The sequence below is a fragment of the Malania oleifera genome, chromosome 1, assembly GCF_029873635.1.
Source record: "Malania oleifera isolate guangnan ecotype guangnan chromosome 1, ASM2987363v1, whole genome shotgun sequence".
Classification (NCBI taxonomy): Eukaryota; Viridiplantae; Streptophyta; class Magnoliopsida; order Santalales; family Ximeniaceae; genus Malania; species Malania oleifera.
The window spans coordinates 71352798-71369617 of NC_080417.1; the positions used below are offsets into that span (position 1 = coordinate 71352798).

The 16820-nt window shown below is 35.6% G+C and overlaps 1 protein-coding gene across 10 annotated transcripts in view; it reads right to left on the minus strand.

Moving 5' to 3' along the window:
• Positions 1-1989: 1989 nt before the first annotated feature.
• The window catches only part of LOC131164052 (uncharacterized), an 87513-nt gene continuing 72682 nt past the window's right edge, over positions 1990-16820 (minus strand). For all 10 annotated transcript variants that reach the window (XM_058121058.1, XM_058121035.1, XM_058121050.1 and 7 more), the window contains 4 exons: positions 3342-3497; positions 3092-3208; positions 2889-2990; positions 1990-2768 (listed from right to left, as the gene is read on the minus strand). In XM_058121058.1, coding sequence (XP_057977041.1) covers positions 2667-2768; positions 2889-2990; positions 3092-3208; positions 3342-3497 — 477 coding nt within the window. In that variant the 3' untranslated portion in view covers positions 1990-2666. The remainder of the gene's footprint in view (positions 2769-2888; positions 2991-3091; positions 3209-3341; positions 3498-16820) is intronic.

The following is a 16820-nucleotide window of genomic DNA, read 5'->3' on the forward strand; positions in this document are numbered from 1 at the left end:
TGAATGCTTTCCAAAGTGTAAGTACTCCATTTTTTTTCCCTTCAGTTTATCGAAATTTTAAGAGAAAAAAAAAGTGACACTCAATTTTTACTCCAATATAATTGCACCCAAAATGAATACATAAAGTAAATACATTACTATCAAACACAATGTATCACTGTTCAAACAAATATTGACTAACTTTGTGAACCAACCAAACCAAGCACATAATGCAACTCTAGTTTGGTTTTGAAACTGGGTTGTTTGGCCGCAATTTGAACATTTTGGCAAACAAACAATTTGGCTCATATTTGCATCTTGCCACACGGGGAAGCTTAATTCAACTATGATTTTAAACTAAAATCGACTCATTCTCATGCATGTTAGGAGCTAATATTGAAAAATTAAAAAGAAAGAAAAAAAAGAAGAAGACAGGAAAATGCTAAATTTAAATTCATTCTACAACCGTCTACGCACATGGGTTATATACTCCTAGAATGTAGGGGAAATAATCACAAGTCATGCCCATAACAAAACAAGGTGATAACACTACTATTTGCAGCTTCTCCTTCGCAGTTATGTTGCAAGCATACAAACAAAACCAAGTCCCCTTTAGCTAGGCATCCGTCATAACCCCACAGACTGCTGAAGCTTCCGCAACCATTATCGTAAAATTTAAGGAGGCACGTTTGAGAACATGTAGTCTTGGGAGTGATGGTTTTAATTTACTTTTCATGGGGTAGTTGCCTACTTCATCAGCCAATTCTCCCACCTCTAGAGCCGGTTTTTGGATACACCTCTATGCTTTAAATCTAGTGTTCTTATTTTGTGTGCTTATTTTACTTATGTATGTGATTATTGTTCCTAAATCCCTAACAAAAGCATCAATTCTTCTGCACCATCATATCTCCAAATGACAACGTTGAATACTTTCCAAACTGTAAGTACTCCATTTTTTTTCCCTTCAGTTTTTCAAAATTTTTAGAGAAAGAAAAAAAAAAGTGACTGAATTTGTTACTCCAGTATAATTGCACCCAAAATGAATATATAAAGTAATTACATTACTGTCAAAATATATCATTGTTAAAACAAATATCGACTAACTTTGTCAACCAACCAAACGAAGCACTTAATGTAACTCTAGTTTGGTTTTGAAACTCGGTTGTTTGGCCGCAATTTGGACATTTGGGCAAACAAACAATTTGGCTCATATTTGCATCTTGCCACACGGGGAAGCTTAATTCAATTTTGATTTTAAACTAAAATCAACCAAAATCGACTCATTCTCATGCATGTTAGGAGCTAATATCGAAAAATTAAAAAGAAAGAAAAACAAGAAGACCGGAAAATGCTAAATTTAAATTCATTCTACAACCGTCTACGCACATGGGTTATATACTCCTAGAATCTGGGGGAAATAATCACAAGTCATGCCCATAACAAAACAGGGTGATAACACTACTGTTTGCAGCTTCTTCTTCGCAGTTCTATTGCAAGCATACAGACAAAACCAAGTCCCCTTTAGCTAGGCATCCATAATAACCCCACAGACTGCTGAATCTTCTGCAATCATTATCGTAAAATTTAAGGAGGCACGTTTGAGAACTTGTAGCCTTGGGAGTGATGGTTTTAATTTACTTTTCATGGGGTAGTTGCCTACTTCATCACCCGATTCTCCCACCTCTATGGCAGGTTTTTGGATACACCTCTATGCTTTAAATCTGGTGTTCTTATTTTGTGTTCTTATTTTACTTATGTGTGTGATTATTGTTCCTAAATCCCTAACAAAAGCATCAATTCTTTTGCACCAACGTATCTCCAAATGACAATGTTGAATGCTTTCCAAAGTGTACGTACTCCATTTTTTTTCCCTTCAGTTTATCAAAATTTTAAGAGAAAAAAAAGTGACTCAATTTTTACTTCAATATAATTGCACCCAAAATGAATACATAAAGTAATTACATTACTATCAAACACAATGTATCACTGCTAAAACAAATATTGACTAACTTTGTGAACCAACCAAACCAAGAACTTAATGTAAATCTAGTTTGGTTTTGAAACTTGGTTGTTTGGCCGCAATTTGAAAATTTGGCAAACAAACAATTTGGCTCATATTGCATCTTGCCACATGAGGAAGCTTAATTCAATTTTGATTTTAAACTAAAATCAACCAAAATCGACTCACTCTCATGCATGTTAGGAGCTAATATGGAAAAAATAAAAAGAAAGAAAAACAAGTCCAGAAAATGCTAAATTTAAATTCGTTCTACAACCATCTAAGCGCATGGGTTGTATACTCCTAGAATCCGAGGGAAATAACGACAAGTCATGCCCATAACAAAAGAGGGTGATAACACTGCTGTTTGCAGCTTCTCCTTTGCAGTTCTATTGCAAGCATACAGACAAAACCAAGTCTCCTTTAGCTAGGCATGCGTAATAACCCCACAGACTACTGAAGCTTTTGCAATCATTATCGTAAAATTTGAGGCAAGTTTGAGAACATATAGTCTTGGGAGTGATGGTTTTAATTTACTTTTCATGGGATAGTTGCCTACTTCATCAGCTGATTCTCCCACCTCTAGAGGGCGTTTTTGGATACACCTCTATGCTTTATTCCATCCCCCACCACAACCCCCCCCCCCCCCCCCCCCCCCCCCCCTAATTGAAGTGCTGTCATATTCACATCATGTATGGCGCTTTTCTGAGTAGAGTAAATATTGGGTGACAATCTTGTTCTCGGCATTTCCCTGATTAGGAGTTAACAGGTCACCCATGCTCCACCCAACCTGCATAGATCAACCAAGTGCGCACACTCATCATGAGAGAGAACAAAAGTGCTGCCGGCAATATGGGGTTGACTGGTTGAGGGTTTAATTCTAAACATAGGCCCAGAGAGAGAAATGAACCTCGGCATCTGGTGCACAATCCTGTTTAAGACCTTCCTCTCCACAGTTGTAGCATAAAGGAGATCTTGTCCTGCTGGCATCTCCACACAATTTTTTGCACGCCTTTGTAAATAAACCACCATATCAGTGAATTCCTTTCAACAGCAAACTGGTCATATTAACTAATGAATTCTAGAGCTCAGAAGTGGCAAAGGACTTATTACCGAACCCACATGACCAGGCAGACCACAATTGTAGCATGTAACTTGACATGGATCCAACTCTGGAAAATTAGCACAACAGAGATGGCCGAAGCTCTTGCACATGTAACACTGAATTTTCTACAAACATGAAGTGAAGCAATGTCAGAAGAAACAATAATCATTTAAATGCGGGCATTCCCGCGCTGCAATTCTAAGCAGGTGGGAAAAATAAAGAAAAAGAAACTACAAAGCATTAAAAGGACTTACAGACCCTAAGATCATGGGAAGAATAGTTGTTCCCACATGACATCAGATCATGCCCTGAATCTCCACATCGAAGACAAATTTGAGAAGTCACACAGTCCTCTTCATGTTTATCAGGACAGTCTTTGGCAAAATGGCCTCTTCTTTGGCAGAAAAAGCAATGCTGTCCCCGGGCATTAAAGACACAGCTATCTCAGATTGCTTAGTAACTAACCAAAATAATAACTCTATTCTTCCAAATTTTTTCAAAAAATATTTATAATCAGGTTTAACTTGGGAAATTTTTGAAAGAGTAAGAACTAAGAACTAACCCTCTCTGCAGCCAAGGGCCAAGAAATAGCCAGCAGATACCATTCAGGTAATATGTTAGATTAAATGGCTATATTTTTCATTAAGCTGTGGGTAATAAGATTTGACTTTCCAAAACAAAAAATTATTAGTCATGGAGGAGAGGTTGCACTGTACACAAGCAATGGGAGTCACAGGGTGGGCCTAGAGAAGAGGCCTAGGAAGCTCAGGCTGGAGTGGCAAGTGGGGAGTCCTTGTTGCAGGGGGGAGTCTAAAGATTGGGAGAAGGCTAAAGGCTTCTTGAGAGAGAGAGAGAGAGAGAGATGGCTAGTAACAATGTTACAAGTCCCAATGAAAGAAGGAAAAAAACGCTGTTTATAAGAGTTGAAGCGGGTGTCATCGCCGCCTAATTGCATGATGAGACATACCCAGGGTTTAGGAGATGAGGAGACACTCGTTAATGACAGTGGGCAGATGCTTAAATAGTAAGCAAAGGGTAAGTGGCGGGATCAACCTTCATGAACCATGATTTAATCTCACTAAGCCAATAACACTATACATATTTTAGGACCGAGATTAGCACAAGGGATCATGCCATCTAGTGTCACAAGCCAAGCTTGTCTAGAGCCTTGTGCTTGCCTATGGCTGCTTGTCTAGTGCGCGTTTGGAGGGTAACCATCATATACATACTAGTACAGGATTTATCTTTCAAGTGGAGGTGTGTCTAGAAAAGAAAAGGGAGTATGACTCCTCAGTCATGATGATGTTTCCTTGCACTAAAGTGAGATTTGCGCATAGAAAGTACTTTGAGAGGGCAAGTGTAAATCAAACACTGCATAACTCACTAGCTTTACAATTGTATTTAACCCACCTTACCTCCCTCGCTAAACACTTGTTGCTTACGAAGGTGTAATGAAATTAATCTTGATGCTTTTTTGTTCACCATCTACTCACTTGATTTCTGCATGCTTAATTACCAGTCGCTGTGTACTTTGGCAGCCATTGCTTCTAAATGTGTTTATGTTTATTTGCACTCAACTTTCAGTTGACTAGTTAAAGTTTGTGTCACAGTTAGTGCTGCAAAACCTCCATATGGTGTGATGTGTTCAGTAGGAGCTTCGTAACTTAGTTGCCTATAGATTGCGTATTTATGTGAAGTATATGTGGGACAACCATGTCGTGCACTAATAAGGAGAGACTCAATGCACTAGAATCACAAGTAAAGAATTTCAATGAGATGGCTGTAGAGAGGGCTGGACAGGCAGAACACGCTGTTCTAGACGGCTCAACTAATAGAAGGGAAATGAAAGAAATTGTGTAGAGTCGTTCTACAAGATTAACCTTCCAAGGGGAGCTATCTTTCTAGGGATTTCCATTTTTTTCAAGAATCTCAATGAACAAGAAGTCAATGAGCTTACCATTTTACTAATTTTGTTCCATTCAATAGAGGAGATGATAAGGTATGGGATGGAGATTCGTCAATATCCTTTCCTGCTGAATCTTTCTTCCATTGCCTTCTTCCTTTAGAGCCACATTATTTGGAAGTCAAAGGTTTCTTTCAAGATTCAGGCTTTCATCTTGATGGTTGTCAATGTTGGTTTCCATCGTGGCAATGATCAGGATGGAGGAATAAGAAAGTGATAAAGAGAAGTCATCATTTCATCTTTTTTTAGGGAAGGGAAAAAATGAAGAAAATCCTAGTGATTTGTGAAAAAAAAATGGGAGCCTAGTTATGTGTAAGGAATTTGGCACGTTACAACATTTGTTCTAGAAATGGTTGCCATCCTTGATTGGATGTTTGTCCTAAAATCAAATCAAAAAAAGAGAAAGATTGAATGTTCCACTTGTGCACCCAGACTGAAACATGCGTGGCGTGACTTCAAGAGGGAAGGGTTGGCCCATAGGCCTTTATTGTCTATGCATATGGATTTAGATGGAAAGAATTTTATTAAAACTTGATATACATTGTTGGCCTATAACCTAATAGCATAATCTTTTAGGTAAACTCATAATCTAAAATGGTATCAGAGCTAGTTACTCGAAGGTCCTTGGTTCTAGTCTCATTGCTTATTTATCGTGTGTTTATCTCTCCACATGCTATCGGGCTGCATGTGTGGGGCAGTGTTAAAGCTTGAGATACATTGTTGGCCCGCCACCTAACAGCTTACTTTTAGGTAAAATGGACTAACAAATTCAAAAAATGAGGGAAAGAGGGAATATTTTCCTCGTGCGCTCCAACCAAATACCAATAATAGTGTGGTTTCAGGACTAAGTCACAAAAAGGACAGCCTGTTGGGCTTTACTGTTAAGCCACATGGCTTTTAGATGGAAAGAGTTTGAAAAACAAAGGAGCGAAAGCGGGGCTCAAAATCCTAATTTCAAATTTTGAAATGGTAAGGGATAGTCATTAAATGGGTTTTTTTTTTTTTTTTTTTTTTTAAATTGAATTTTAAATTCAACATTTGAAAAGAAGTTTTTGAAAATTTAGATTTGAGAAAGATATGATTTTGAAAGGAAGACTGGATTTAAAATAAAATAAAATAAAAAAATCTAACGATTTCATCACTAGCCAATCAAAAATAAAGAAGAAAAAAACAATGAAATAGGAAGAAAAGATCTAAATCACACACAATATGAGTTTCAAACCCTATAGAAGGTCATTAAGCATTTTTATTTTTGGTTTTTTGCATTTTCCATTTTTTGGATTTTTCTGTTTTTTTTCTAAATGTTTTTGTATTTTTCTGTATTTTCTTAATTTTTTGGGATTTTTATGCACTTATTTATTTATTTATTTATTTTTGTAGTTTTTGGTAATTTTCTACAAAAAAAATAGAGACAATATATAAATTAAATTAAATAAAAAATAAAATAAAGTTCTAAGATATCAATAATAATAATAATATTAATAGTAACTAAAACAATAATGATAATAACAATAATAGTAATAGTTCAATTAGCTATAGAACTAATAATACTATGATGAAAAAAAAAAAACAAAAAAATGCCCTGAAAAATAATGAAAAAGCATTTTTATTTCTTTTTGTATTTTTTTTTTTTTAAATTTCTTTGGAGCTTTTTTTTTTTTTTTTTTTTTGGAAATTTTATTGTATTTTTTATCATAAAAGATAAAAAAATTATAAAAGCAAAATGTAACCCCCCCCCCCCCCCAATCTTCCTCTTCACCTATGCACAAGGGTTCCACCGAAACCCTAAGTTGCGTGCAACGACAGGCCCCCACCCCAACCTGCAACCGCCTCCCATAGCTAGCTGCCACTGGCTTTGGGCACTGATACTGTTCCACTCCCCTCACCTCCATCGGACAAGCCCTCCAGCGACATTAGGAGGCTAGAAAACTGGAGAAAGCTTCTCCATCTCTCTCTCTATCCCTTTCATGCACCCACCTGAAACAAATGGCCATGGCTGCCACTGTGGCCCCACCAGCCTCCTGCCAGCCACAGCAAGCAAACCTGACACCTTGAAGTTCCAGTCAACTGTCCCTTCCAACATGAAACTTTCCTCCCGCTCTTTCTCTTGTACTATCTCTCTCCTCACTTTCTATCTCTCTCTACTGTAAACCGGCCATTGCTGGTTTGCAGGACCCAGTGGCAGCCAGTGCTGCCTCTCTCTCTCTCTACTCTCTTCTATGCACACCCTCTCTCTCCTATTCTTTTCTCTCAAACTCTTTCTCTAACCTCCCTTTCTTACTCTCTGTTCCTCAATCTTGCAGCCATGGATGCTGCCACTCTAAGCTAAATCACACTTCAAGAAATAAACCACCAAAACCCTAGATATGAGTAATGCATATTTGAAACAATCTTGTAATGGGATAATATGCATTCTTAAAGGCAAAGATTCGACTTTTATCAAGAAATCATATTCAAACCTAGACAATCATCATCCTTCTTTTTCTTATTTTTTGAAACCATGGTGTTCGAAGCCCTTTGGACACTTGACTAATCCACCCGGATAATGAGCTCACCCGTTTACCCTTCTCCACTTAAATACCAAGATATTATCTCAAATGGAAAGTCGTAGGCCTCAAGACTCGAACCTTGACATCATCATCCTTCTAACAGCTGAATATTGAATCATAAACCAAATAACATTAAAGAAAAAGCAAACAACAGTCATCATTCAAGCAGATATAGGAGGTTATTGTTGGTTTGACTAGGCTTGTCAATCAGTTTTTGTGATAACAAACAAAGGATATTTTAACTTGGAATGTTTAAGTTTTGATGTTTCAGGAAAACAAGGATCAAGTGTGGACCATCGAGATAGATAAACTAACAAGTGATCCAAAGAGAAGCTTAAAATACCTTATTACTGGTCAAAGCATTGGAAGATAAAGCTAGCTCAAGCAAACATCCAAGGGACTTTAGAAGCAAATAGAATGAAGATCTCAAACTTAGCATATAAAGTGTTAAGAAATCCAATGTAAGTATTTCAAAGTTTAAATATCTACTGAAATATATTTTGAAGCTCTTTAAGGGATCTTAATGGACTTAGAGACCTATTCAAAATACCCTGGAATAAGTTTTATAAAGAATAAAAGAAAGAGAGCTAATAATTTTTTATTATTGAAAAAGAAAATTCAGAAAGCAATCTGTTCAGATGACTGAAGTTCTGATCAGATGCCTGAAGTAACAATTTCAGATGACTGAAGAATTATTTCAGACGTCTGAAGAATAAGCTCAGACGTTTGAAGATTTTTTGGTGAGAAACAGAAACTGGCAATAGCAGTTTAGATGACTGAACTTGGACCACGGTCGTCTGAACCCGACTCTTCAGTCATCTAAACCTCATCTTCGGTCGTCTAACCCTGTATCAAGTGTAATTTTTTAACATGCACAAGAACTTCAGATGACTGACCTCGAGTGTTCGGCCATCTGAACACTATTAACGGGCAGAAATTTCAAAAATTTTATTTTTTAAATAACTGTTGCTTGGGCTCCAAACCTTTTAAAATCTTGGGAAACACTCCAAGGAAACTTTAGCAACAAGGAAACAAATCTGATTGCCTATATAAATACATGGTTTTCTAATACAAAATACACCAAGTTCTGAAAATTGATCATAAGCTCTCTTGCTCTCAAGTCTCATCTTGTTCATCTCTTGCAAACTGAAAGTGCTGTAATTCTGAGATTATTATTCATCAATCCCTGAAGTTATAATGTTGATTTCTCATCTGGAGAAAAGGGAGTTTGGTGAAATTCATTCCTAAGCTTCAAAAGTGTATTTCATTCTTAATATTTATCTTTTGAAGTACATAGTTTTGAATTGTACTAACTTGCTCTTTGTGTGAGCGTTCTTTGTACACAATCTTCTTCTTGTTTTGCTTGTAGATTTTGGACGATTCCAAATGTTGGATCGTTGACCAAACGAGAGTATATTGTTTGGAGAAGGCAAGCTCTAACCTTAGCAAAGGAGTGATTGTAATCGGTGTTGTTCCGCCCGGTAAAGGAACTGCTATAGTGGAACCCTTCGGTATTTTGCCAAGGGCGAGGACGTAGGCTATGTTGAAGCCGAACCTCGTAAAATCTTTGTGTCTTTCTTTTTTCTTTACTTATTACTTTCTGTACAATCTATTTTTGTATGTACAAAAGTGCAGATAGCAGGGCTTGAAACTAAAATCAAAGGAAGACACTTGATATTTAGAAAGTACGTTTTGATTAACCGTTTGCAGAAACCCAAAAGGGAGTATGTTGGTTAATCTGCGGAAATCTTGATCAAGAGAAGTGCAAACAAAGAACTTCTATAAGGCAGCTGATAAAAGTTCTAAAACTCTTGCATGCTTGTTTAAGTTGTTTACTTTAATTGGTTGGATTGTTTATTTAAATATCAGTATCTTGTAGTGTGTTTATTAGTTGATTACTTTATTTTCTTATTGTCATACTAATACAAGTATTAAGAAAGGAATAAATTTTTTAAGAACCCAATTCACCCCCTCTTGGGAAGCTATTCTTAATTTCAATTGGTATCGGAGCCTAGTTATAGTAATTCCTAACAAGAGACTATAAAAAGATCATATGGCAAATATAGGAGTAGCACCCTTTGGTGAAGGCCAATCATCAACTCGTCCACCAATCTTTTGTGGACACAATTATACCTTTTGGAAAAAGAAAATGCAAATATATCTCAAACACATGGATTGGAAAGCATGAGAAGTAGTTATGGATGGAGACCTTATTCCCACTAAGATAGTTGATAGAAAACAGATTCCAAAAGAAAAGAAGGACATGACCGATTCAGATTATAAAATGCTTCAAATCAATTGAAGTGCTATAAATGCGTTATATTGTGCATTAGATGCTAACAAATTTAATAGGGTCATGGCTTGCAAAACGGCAAAAGAAATTTGAGACAAATTAAAAGTAACATATGAAGGAACAATTGACGTAAGAGACAATAGGATAGACATGTTAACAAGCGAATATGAAGCATTCAAGATGAATTCTGATGAAACAATATCAAGTATGTACACCCGATTTACCCACATAATAAATTCCTTAAGTGTCTTAGGGAAAACTTACACTACCTACGAAATGATCAGAAAAATTCTAAGAGGCCTTCTCTCCTTATGGAAACCAAAGGCTACAACTATCACTGAAGGTAGAAACCTTAAGACCACATCTTTAGATGAACTCATAGGTTCACTTCTCACCTATGAAATGACCTTAAAAGAAAGGAATCCTGAACCAAAGCATAAAAGATCCGTTGCATTAAAAGCGTCTAGCCACAGCTCTAGTGAAGAGGAAAGTGAAACAAGTGACTTAGATCAAGATGAATTAGCATTCATCACTAAGAGACTAGGGAAGTTCTATATAAGGAATAAAAGATTTCCTAGAAAATTCAATAAAAAGAAACCTAAAAAAGGAGAGACAAGTAGGAAAGAAAATAAAAGTAAAAATGAACCTCCAATATGCTATCACTGCAAGAAACTAGAGCATATCAAACCGGACTGTCCATTGCTCAAGAAAGACAAGAAGAAAAAGAAGGAAGCTATAAAGGTCACTTGGGATGACTCAAGCTCTAGCGAGACAGAAAATGACTCAAGCGGACAAAAAATGGCAAATATATGCTTCATGGCTAATGGAGAAGAGGCAAATTCCTACTACTCTTCAACAGAATCTTACAATGAATCTTGTGGTGAGTCGTGTGATAGTATGTCTTCCTACAAGGAATTACAAGCTGAGTTATTTTCTCTGCATAAAGATTCATAAAATTTCCAAGAGAAATATAACTTTGAAATATCAAAATAAGGAACTATTGAAGCAACTTAAATCATTCAAAACCATTGAAAAAAAAAAAAAAGACTCTTGTATTAAGAAGTTAGAAGAGGAAGTAAATAAAGTAACTCAAGAATTAGGCAAAACTCATAAAGATAATTTGAATAAAAAGGATTTAGAAGTAAATGAACTTAAGAAATTACTAGAGGATAAGGAGAAAATTATATATAGTTTTACCAAAGTTAAAGAAAATTTTGAAAAGATGATTAGACAGCAAAGGCCACATGGAAATAAAGAAGGGATAGGCTATAATGGTAAAATAAATAAAAGGAATAAGAAATTATACATGAGATACTTTGTCAAGGAAGCCAAGCACTATGCTAGCACTTCCTCAAACAACAAACACGAACACACCACTTGCTATATGTGCAAAACTAAAGGTTATGTAATGTTCGATTGCCCACTAAAAAGAAAGTATGTTAAAATGCAAGGAGAATGGAAAGTCAATAATGAAACTAACAACAAAACAAAGAAAGTTAAAAGAATTTGAGTTCCAAAGACTAACACAATGAATCCTCCATTGTAGGTATGTTTTGGGACAACACCGTCAACGTATAAGTGATACTTGGACAGCGGGTAATCAAAGCACATGACCGGCGATAAGACCAAGTTTACCTCTCTAAGACAAAAAGATGGAGGATATGTCACCTTCGGCGACAATGCCAAAGGTAAAATCATTGGCATTGGAAAAATAGGTAAAGAACCTTCTCTCACCATTGACAATGTTCTATTAGTAGAAGGATTAAAACACAACCTTTTAAGTATTAGCCAATTAAGTGACAAAGGGTTTGAAATAACCTTTAAGAAAGAAAAATGTGTTATCCAAAATCCTAAGAACAATAAATCTTGTTTATAGCTCATAGGATAAATAATGTTTATTGTATAAACCTTGAGAACTTAGTAAATCAAAACATAACTTCTTTGGCAGCAATGAATGAAATAAGTTGGCTATGGCATAGGAAATTAGGACATGCTAGCATGGACCTACTATCCAAATTATCAAAGAAAAATCTTGTCAAAGGATTACCAAATACCAAATTCATAAAAGACAAGATGTGTGATGCATACCAAAAGGGAAAGCAAGTCAAAACAAGCTTCAAAAAGAAAAAATACATATCTACTAAAAGACCCCTAGAATTATTACACCTAAACTTATTTGGTCCAACTAGAACCTTAAGCCTAAGAGGAAAACCGTATGCTTTTGTAATAGTAGATGACTATTCCAGATTTACTTGGGTATTATTCCTAGCAAACAAAGATGAAGCCTGTGACATACTAATCACCTTATGTAAGAAATTACTAAATGAAAAGGGCTATAATGTAACAAGCTTTAGAAGTGATCAAGGTAGGGAGTTTAGAAACAAAGAGGTTGATAAATTTTGTAATGAATATGGAATAAATCATAATTTCTCAACACCTAAAACTCCATAACAAAATGGAGTTGTAGAAAGAAAAAATAGAACCTTACAAGAAATGGCAAGAACAATGACAAATGAACATAACCTACCTAAATACTTTTGGGCAGAAGCTATGAATACAGCATGTTATATTGTAAACAGGTATCTATAAGATCAAGTATAGACAAAACCCCATATGAACTATGGAAAGGTAAAAAACCCAATATTTCCTACTTCCATGTATTCAGATGTAAATGTTTTATTCTCAACACAAAAGATAATCTAGGAAAGTTTGATGCAAAATCTGATGAAGGTATCTTCTTAGGCTACTCTACAAATAGCAAAGCCTATACGGTTTATAATAGAAGAACTCTTACCATTATTGAATCAATACACGTAATGTTTGATGAATCAAATAATTATAAAGATAAGATTGATGAAAAAGAAGATATGCCACAAAAAGAAGAAGATCTTGAAATAAAGGAAGAAAACAATAATGAAGATTCAAATGAAAACATCATAGAAAATCTAGATCTACCTAAGGAAGGGAGATATGCTAAAAGTCACCAAAAAAACAAATTCTTGGTGAAACATCAAAAAGAATAACCACTAGAGCCTCATTGAAAAATATTTGCAATCATTATGCATTCTTGTCTCAAGATGAACCCAAGAACATTGAAGAAACCTTAAAAGATGATTCTTGGATTATAGCTATGCAAGAGGAATTAAACCAATTTGAAAGAAGCCAATTGTGGAAACTTAAACCTAAACCCAAAGATAAATCAATCATAGGAACTAAATGGGTGTTTAGAAATAAAAAGGATGAAAATGAGGTAGTTATAAGAAACAATGCTAGGCTAGTGGCACAAGGATATAATCAAGAAGAAGGAATTGATTACGATGAAACCTTTGCTCCCGTGGCTAGAATGGAAGCAATTAGGATGCTTCTAGCTTATGCAACCCATAAGAATTTTAAATTATACCAAATGGATGTAAAGAGTGCATTTTTAAATGGATATATAAATGAAGAAGTGTATGTTAAGCAACCTCTAGGTTTTGAAAATTCAAAAAATCCAGAACATGTATTTAAGTTAACTAAAGCCTTGTATGGTTTGAAACAAGCTCCTAGAGCTTGGTATGATAGGCCAAGTAAATTTTTGCTCAAAAATGAATTTTCAAGAGGAATGGTAGATAGCACCTTATTTATCAAAACCAAAAACAAAGAAATGCTAATTGTTCAAATATATGTGGATGATATTATATTCGGAGCTACAAATGAAGAACTATGTAAAGACTTCGCCATATGTATGCAAAAAGAATTTGAAATGAGTATGATGGGAGAGTTAAATTACTTTCTAGGACTACAAATCAAATAAGCTAAAAATGGGACATTTATAAATCAAACTAAGTACATTAAAGATATGCTTAAAAAATTTAATATGAAACAAAGCAAACCCATAGGAACCCCTATAAGTACATCAACAAGCCTTGATAGAGATGAAAAAGGAAAACAAGTAGACATGAAGCACTATAGAGGAATAATTGGGAGTTTATTATATCTAACTGCCAGTTAACCCGATATTATGTTTAGTGTATTTAGTGTATGTATGTGTGCAAGGTTTCAGTCAGCACCTAAAGAATCACATCTAACAATCGTTAAGAGGATACTTAGGTACCTCCTAGGTACACTTGATCTAGGTTTATGGTATCTAAAGGATACTGATTTTGACATGATAAGCTATTCCAATGCTGATTATGTCGGATGTAAGGTTGATAGAAAGAGTACAAGTGGCACATGTCACTTCCTAGGACACTCCTTAGTATCGTGGTTCTCAAAGAAATAAAACTCCATAGCCTTATCAACCGCTAAAGCTGAGTATGTAGCAGCCAGAAGTTGTTGCACACAAATTCTATATATGAAATAACAATTAAAAGACTTCAAACTAGATTATAAGACAATTCCAATAAAGTGTGATAACACAAGTGCTATAAATATATCCAAAAATCCAATTTCACACTCAAGAACCAAACACATAGACATAAGACATCATTTTTTGAGAGATCATGTTCAAAAGGAGGATATAACTCTTGAATTAATTAATACAAGTGACCAATGGGCAGACATTTTTACAAAACCCCTAAGTGAAGAAAGATTTATACATATCAGAAGAGAACTTGGGTTAATACACAGCAAAGAAGTGTGTTAGAAAAGTAAATTCAAATTTTTCTGACCTTCGGTAGTCTGAACTAGGAACTTCAGACGACTTAACACTGTAGCAAACAGGTTCAGATGACTGGCCCTGGAACTTCAGACGTCTGGGAGGCTATTGACTCTTAAAATTTCAGATCTAAAAATCTTCAAACGACTGAAGATAATCCTTAGTCATTTGAAGTCGCAGGATTTAAATATTACTATCAGCTTAAAACCCTAATTTCAGCCTTCTGAAGTTCGTTGCTCAACTCGTCCGAACCTCTTCCTCTCCATTTCCTCTCATCCTCACCCAGATATCACTCAATCCGAAGCTTGCTCCTCTCTTTTAAGGATCATTCCATGATATCTAGGGCTTCTGCAATCAGGTATCTTCATCAAATATGCCTTGTATCAAGCATACTGCCAACCAAGGTTCTTCGTCCGGGAAAGAGGCACAAAATCTTGGCAAATGGCTTGTTGCTCCTCAAGCTAAGCTTCGATACCGTGCGTCTATTGGCACCACAGACCCCATTCTTGGTAAAGTTTTGGATGTCTCATTCAAATACTGAATTTCCCAATATCCTTCCTTTATTCCAAAATATAAGGTGGTTTGATTTTGTTACCCAACAACCAAAAGGCATCTTATCAAAATATTTTATGCTAATATGACTAATAAACACGAGATTATCTCCTCTGAGGTGAAAGGAAAGAAGATTTTGTTGAACTACGAAGTCTTGTCTCCCATTTTCAAAATTACTCCAAGCGATTTTAATTGTCCAATGTTTGCTCAATCCTGGATTCTAGAACAAGGGTTTACACCTGAAACTTTCCTTCCCTTAATCATAGAAAATGAACCGAGTTATTTTGGGCATCCTCCTTTGTACAAGCAACTAAGTCTAAAAGCCCACATTTTACACAAAATAGTTGCAAATAACATCCTACCCAAGCAAGGCTAATTTGATCATCTTTCCTACATTGAGTGCTTTGCTCTTTGGTGTCTTCTCAAAGGGAAGAAACTAGACTTGGCCAGCTTAATTATCAAATGGAAGTGGACCAAACTAGAATCCTCCCGAGTTGTCCTTCCCTATGGAGGTGTCCTTACTCTCCTTTTCTCTCATCTCCATGTCTCAAATAGCTCTGAATTCTTTATTAAAAGAACCCGCTATGATCTGTTTAATGAGACCTCTCTGAAGCAAATGGGGTATGACAAAGGTAGCTCGGGTTGGTATTTGAAATCAAGTAGGATTCAACACGCTCCTACTGCATCAACCTCAGCCTCAGTCTCAGCAGTAGCTCACTCCTCCTCTCCCACACAAGATCTAGGGTCCTCTCATGATGCACCTTCATGGTTCTTATCATTCCAAAGGGACTTCTCAAGTTTTTCATGTGAAATACGCACTGGGCTACAAAATATTAAAGAAAATGTTACATCCCTTGATCAGCGCATCACTCACATAGAGAAGTATCAGACTAGATCTTCTAGGGGAAGTGATCCCATGGATATAAGCTCTGCTCCTTATAGTGAAGATGATCGTTCTAATGAAGAAACTGAAGACTAAGGTTCTGCCAAAGAAGGCAATCAGGAAGAATAAGAAGGTTTTGAAGAAGAAGGAAGCCCAGAGGAAGAAGAAGAAGAAGAAGACTAGGGTCTTTAGGGAATACCTAGTATAGATTACTAGTTACTATGTAAACTTTTTCAATGTAACTCGGATGTTTTGCAGCATTGGTATTTTGACTCAGATGTTGTAACATCTCTTGTTGCAAACTTTTTGCTTATGTAAACCTTTTGTCTGATGATTATAAAACTAACTCTCTTATTACTTATTGTTCTTTTTGAATAATGACAAAAGGGGAGAAAGTGTTGTATTGTTAGCAAAGATAAAAAGAATACATAGAGATAAAAAGAATACATAAACATGTCAAAAGTAAAATATGAGCAATGAAAATTAACAAAGAAACATATGGACTATGATGAACTTACTTGGATACAATGCTATTATGAACTTACTTGGATAAAATGCCATTATGAACTTACTTGGATAAAATGCCATGGTTCCTTGTTCTGTTAATCTGTATTGGATGCTTATAGTAAAGGGGGGTATTTTTTTTAAGGAAACCTTTATATTTGCACCTTATTTGTCATCATAAAAAAGGGAGAGATTGTTGGCTTGACTAGGCTTGTCAATCAGTTTTGGTGATAACAAACAAAGGATATTTTAACTTGGAATGTTTAAGTTTTGATGTTTCAGGAAAACAAGGATCAAGTGTGGACCATCGAGATAGATAAACTAACAAGTGATCCAAAGAGAAGCTTAAAATACCTT